The following is a 6,170-nucleotide window of genomic DNA, read 5'->3' on the forward strand; positions in this document are numbered from 1 at the left end:
TTGAACCAATCATGTACCTGATCATAATTTAAACATGGATATGACTCTGAAACAATACTTACCAACTCCAATGTAAAACTGAAGATTATCAGCAACAGTTGTGTCTATATAAGGTGTACACATCAATCTTTTACCATCATAATCAAATACCATAGAGTTACCATATCTTATCTCACCACATGTTACATCAACATGACCACCAACAATATACCACCTAGATTTAATAAATACAAGTTATATCAACATGACCACCAACAATATACCACCTAGATTTAATACATACAAGTTATATCAGCATGACCACCAACAATATACAACCTAGATTTAATACATACAAGTTATATCAACATGACCACCAACAATATACCACCTAGATTTAATACATACAAGTTATATCAACATGACCACCAACAATATACCACCTAGATTTAATAAATACAAGTTATATCAACATGACCACCAACCATATACCACCTAGATATAATAAATACAAGTTATATCAACATGATCACTAACATTATACCACCTAGATTTAATAAATACAAGTTATATCCACATGATCACTAACAATATACCACCTAGATATAATAAATACAAGTTATATCAACATGACCACCAAAAATATACCACCTTGGTTTATAAATATTTGTACTTTATCAACAATATACCAGCTAGGTTTATCAAATACTTATACTTCATCAACAATATACCAGCAAAGTTGAAGAAATATTTATACCAATAAATATTTGTATTGTACTTCATCACCAATTCACCAGCAAGGTTTATTACTTATACTCTATCAACAATATACCACTTTGAATTATTAAATACTTATACTTTATTAACAATATACCAACTAGGTTTATTAAATACTTATACTTTATCAACAATATACCACTTTGAATTATTAAATACTTATACTTTATTAACAATATACCACTTTGAATTATTAAATACTTATACTTTATTAACAATATACCAACTAGGTTTATTTAATACTTATACTTTATCAACAATATACCAACTAGGTTTATTAAATACTTATACTTTATTAATCATATACCACCTAGGTTAATTAAATACTTATACTTTTTCAACAATTTAACACCTATGTTCAATGAATATTTTTACTTTATCGACAACATACACCCTAAGGTTAATAAATATTGAAACTAAATGAACAATAACCCACTAGGCTAATAAATATTGATATATTGTCAACAAATAACTAATATAATTTTGTGAATCTATTAAAGTGGGTGTTCAAGATAAATAATGTTCAATGTACATACCCAGATTGAGTTTTGGATTCAAAGTGTTCTGTTAATATACTGTCATACAGTATATCAGTAGGTGATAGGTCTATATCACGACTAACTACATAGTTGTATGTTTGATTTCCATCATTAAAATAAATAGCATTATTATCTGAATGACACTTTGGCTGAAAAAGTAAAAATAATAGCACTACACTACAAGTAGTTTTAAAAATTGATACCAAGGATAAGCCTCTTACAGGAAAGAAAAATTCAATTGCAGCCCCCAAAAAGCTCTTTTTTTAGGAGATAACAATATAAATGCTGATATACATGCTTAAGGTCAAGTTTTTAATTTTTACTAGGTTACTACACATATCCTTGATCTTACTTCTACTGCAGTAAAATATAACATGAAAAAATCTTGCAGTCTTGAATTCTAACCAGACTGTTAAAATAATAATGTATGGATACCTGAATATTTGCTCCAGGAAAAAATAACCAATTTCCAGGATCAACAGGATCAAAATCATCTTCCAAAACAGTGGGAGGGTTAGCTGTATTGACTATAACTATATTATCTATAGCCCAACAACTATCATAGTCTTGATTATAACTATCATCTTGTAATAATTTACGTCCTGATGTCTTTGTCTTTCTACCAGAATAAGGTGCGTAAGGTTGATCTGCTGGAAAACGAATTGGTATATAAAATGGAGGTCTCTGTGATGGTGGTTTTCTTGAAGTTTGTACTATAGTACTCTGTGTGGTAGATGTGGTATGTGGTTGTTTGGTAGTTGTGGTAGCAATAGTAGTTGTAGTGGTAGTAGTGGTAGACAGCGATAATTGTAACCACTGCAAACAAACACCTTCTCCTCTTGATTCTAATGGCAAATGGATCATGTGAACTTCGGTGTCTGAGGTTAATGGTGGTCTGAAATACATTGTGAATATTAAATCCTTCAGTCAATTGAGAATCAGAATTAAATTTGAAATTTCTTCTTATTTGGTTTTTATAGATATGAAATAGTTTGTAAATCATCTTATAATATTTATAGTTGTACATAGTTTGTAATATATACCATTTATCGATGTATAAAACTTGTATTAATTCGTAATAGTTTGTAAAAGTGTAAATAGTTTGAAACACTACCTAATAATATAATAGTTTTTGATATTGAAAACTAGTACCTAGATGTAAATAGGTTGTGTAGATGTAAATATTTTGTAACTATACGAAATAATTCATATAGATGTAAATAGTTTGTGTAGATATAACTTGTTTGTAACATTGAATAATAGTTACCTAATAGTTTGTATAGGAATAAACTGTGTACAACCACTATCACTGTATGATATAACTATATCATTATCCCTACTTATATTATTACCACAAGAACCAGCCGCTGTAATATAAAAAATATTTTTGTTTTTGTTTGTTTTTTTTATATATATCTTTAAAACAGAATTAATAATGCCTATTATTATATATACCACACAAAAGTAATATAATTCACAATATTCACAAATGCAATATCTTTCAAAGATTAACGGCTACTTACATACAGAAAACTGTAAGATTTTGGCAGATGTCGTATTCAATGGCATTGTAGTCTGAAAAATATAATCAACAATTTGTAGACCTTTGACATGTTTATATCGATTTGAAAAACTGTATGCACAAACCCTACCAAACTCTAACCCTATCAAAGCTACTTAATTGCATTCTAGACTATCATAATGGCTTTGCGCTTCAAGAAAAAAAAAATAGAGCACCCAAACGAGCGAAAACAAAAGAGATTATGTGCTGTAATGGTCAGTGTGTAATCAAAAAGGTGTATAAAAGTGTCAGTATTAGAAAATATGAACGCTGATATATACCTTACAGTAGGGAGAACTTGAATATTTACCTTTTATAAAAATTTAAGGCTAAAAATTGAACAACATAAATCTATCAAAAGATATTGTGAAAAACAGGCAGAATAAATAAGATCATAACTCACCATTACACGTTTTCCTACAGTATCACAAAATACAGCAGATTTACCATGTAATACTACTCCACATTTATCACTGATATCACCACCTTCTACAGTTCTCCTATAACATATAAAATATCCTATTATCAAGACAGTGCTTTTAATTTACAAGTTACTTAAATCAAGTAATCTTGGAAAATCTCTAGAAGTAAACAGGCACATATCATCGGTAATCAAGTAAATATCATCAGTAATCAAGTAAATATCATCGGTAATCAAGTAAATATCATCGGTAATCAAGTAAATATCATCGGTAATCAAGTAAATATCAGTAATCAAGTAAATATCAAAAGTTTACATTGTTTACACACAAGATCATCATCAAACAATGAAGTAAGCTATATAAAGAAACCACTATTTCCTTACCAAAGATCAGGTTTGAAGTTGACAGAAGAATCAAAATCATCTCGTAAAATAACCAGATCAGAATTGAGTTCAGCTAATTGTGGTCTTAAACTTTTATCTTGAGCATCTGAATCAAGATCAATCATTGTTTTACAAGTATTATAAATTTTAATACATATAGATATATCAATAGGAAAAGGTTAAAAATGTTCATGGCATACATTTCAAGATTTATCTCTCTTATGGTCAGGAACAGCAACACCAGAACAAGACTCTACATCTCCATAACAACAGAACATTTCAAGATATTTTAATAAAAAAAATAAAAATAAAATTACGAACTTGTAAAAAAAATTTAATTGAAATTGAAAAAGTTTTGATTTGTTTTGAAACTTTATGGATCAATAATATTGATCATGCATATATTGAGCAATAATAATTTACTATACCTCCCTCTTCACAGAGTTGTAATACTACAGTATCTTTAAATAATAACTGTTGTTGTAGATTGGCTGTTGCTCTAAAAAAATATAATATCACATGCAAAAGGTGGAGCTGAATATGTCAATTAATAAATGAATTTAAAAGAACCAGACAACAGCAAGCTCACATATACATCTTATTAGTGCCAAATTTTGACCTATTTTCCAGCTAGTGAAAAGATGAGTTTTTGTCTAGATGTGCCATGGGAAAAATCATTCCAATGTCTGCATCTGTGACACGGGAAAATAGGTTGAAAAATCAGAATTATTTTATAATATATACAAAAATCGATAATTCTGTGGCCAAAGAGAGAAATATTTCTTAAACTACTCACAAGAAAGTTACGCATCCCATTCCAGCATTAGGTGCTATCCATATAAATGAAAGTTGATGTGTTGGTAGATAATTTATGTGAGAATGTACTATAGAGCACATGAGATTCTGTCCAACTGGTTGATTACCTTGTACATATTGTTGATTAGGATACATCCCTCCCATAGCTTTATCAGCTATTGAATATAGACCGGTGAGGAAAAATCCATTAAAATTCATACTGGAAGTCACAGTTACTGTAATAAACATAGAAATTATTTCTATCAGGTAACACCAAAAATCTCAGAATTGAATTTGTTTTTCAATTCACAAATTCCAAAATCAATTATTCATTTGCATGCCATTGGTCTTAAAATATCTTCTAATCCATACACCTATTGATGAAAGAAACGACTTTCCATCCCAGAAATTTCCAGTGAAAACAAAAAAAGGCACTTTTATCAACCTGAAGACACTCTTAAACATGATACACAAAATACAATTAGGTAACCATTGTGTTTTGACATTAGTACTTGATATTTCAAAGAAAAGGAAAAGAAAACTGAAAATCCAATGTTGTTGTAAGAAGACAAGGATATTAGACAAGATAAAGGCAGAATCCATTGTAAACATTCAGAAACTAATCTTTATGTCATGATTAGTTAAGGAGAGGAACAGTTTCCAAAGAACTTACTTTCATAAAATTGACCAGGAACATAGAATTCTGGATTTCCCTTAACTGAAACACTGAGAGCTACTTCTCCTTTCTCAACTCCCATTTCTTGTATATTTCCATGATAGTTACATAAGAAAAAGAATGGTGCCATTGGTGGAAAATTCATGGCTACACATTGACTGACAAGTAGTATTAAAAATGTTAACACAATCAAATACATTTTCATACTTGGTATTTCTGAAACAAAGTTATTACACCACTATTAGCATAAAATATAGAACATAATATTTATTTTCTCAACTCAAATTATGGACAATTTAACACATTAAATTTAACCGATTAAATTGGCATTTTTATATGTAGTCTAAGAAAAATACAATGGAAGGTTAAATTCCAGTTTAAAAAAATCAAAAGCAAATTGAATATGTCTTTTTTTCACATTGAATACTTACAGTGATCCATTACTTTAAAGTAAAAATGTCACATTTACTTGATGAGGGTCTAGTATCACAATGTAAAAATAATTACGCAATTAAATGTTGAAGTTTAATGAACCAATGTTTCCAGGAAAATAAATGATGATTAATTATATCAAGTGATTTTGTATTTAAAACTGGGTTTCAGGAAAACTTCCACTCAAGGTCAAGTGTTAAAAGCGTTAATTATCACTGCACAATCTTTAGTGGCTGAAGTATATACGTCATAAATCAATTAATATTCATATTTATATCTCTTTTAATTAATTGATCTCCTTGACATGGCACTGCCAAAAATAGACACATCAATCAACAATTAACTTCTATTCCAATTGCTTTAAATACACAAAATACAGTGTAACTTTGAGTCAGAGAATTATATGAGAGAATTTATAAAGTATTCAAATACTCCTGGAATCTTTAAGTGACTTGAAGCACCATTGCCACCATTACAGAACTAGATCTGAGAATTTCACAGCCATGGATGGAGAATAAAATTACAAATAAGATGAGCTAAAAATACATAATCACACATGGATTTGCTTTAGAATGCGCAAATTGGAGCAGAATATCCATATCCAAG

At 29.1% G+C, this 6,170-nt stretch overlaps 1 protein-coding gene across 1 annotated transcript in view; it reads right to left on the reverse strand.

The window, feature by feature from the left end:
• Positions 1 to 5,262, reverse strand: part of LOTGIDRAFT_228850 (hypothetical protein) — a gene marked incomplete at its 5' end in the record, with an annotated part of 32,827 nt that extends 27,565 nt beyond the window's left edge. The window contains 10 exons of the mRNA XM_009059875.1: positions 63 to 214; positions 1,293 to 1,444; positions 1,731 to 2,190; positions 2,563 to 2,662; positions 2,819 to 2,870; positions 3,260 to 3,356; positions 3,662 to 3,767; positions 4,090 to 4,160; positions 4,458 to 4,692; positions 5,130 to 5,262. Of these exons, the coding sequence (XP_009058123.1) occupies positions 63 to 214; positions 1,293 to 1,444; positions 1,731 to 2,190; positions 2,563 to 2,662; positions 2,819 to 2,870; positions 3,260 to 3,356; positions 3,662 to 3,767; positions 4,090 to 4,160; positions 4,458 to 4,692; positions 5,130 to 5,262 (1,558 nt within the window). The remainder of the gene's footprint in view (positions 1 to 62; positions 215 to 1,292; positions 1,445 to 1,730; positions 2,191 to 2,562; positions 2,663 to 2,818; positions 2,871 to 3,259; positions 3,357 to 3,661; positions 3,768 to 4,089; positions 4,161 to 4,457; positions 4,693 to 5,129) is intronic.
• Positions 5,263 to 6,170: the final 908 nt, after the last annotated feature.

The sequence above is a fragment of the Lottia gigantea genome (genome assembly GCF_000327385.1).
Source record: "Lottia gigantea unplaced genomic scaffold LOTGIsca_4, whole genome shotgun sequence".
In the NCBI taxonomy this organism is placed as follows: domain Eukaryota; kingdom Metazoa; phylum Mollusca; class Gastropoda; family Lottiidae; genus Lottia; species Lottia gigantea.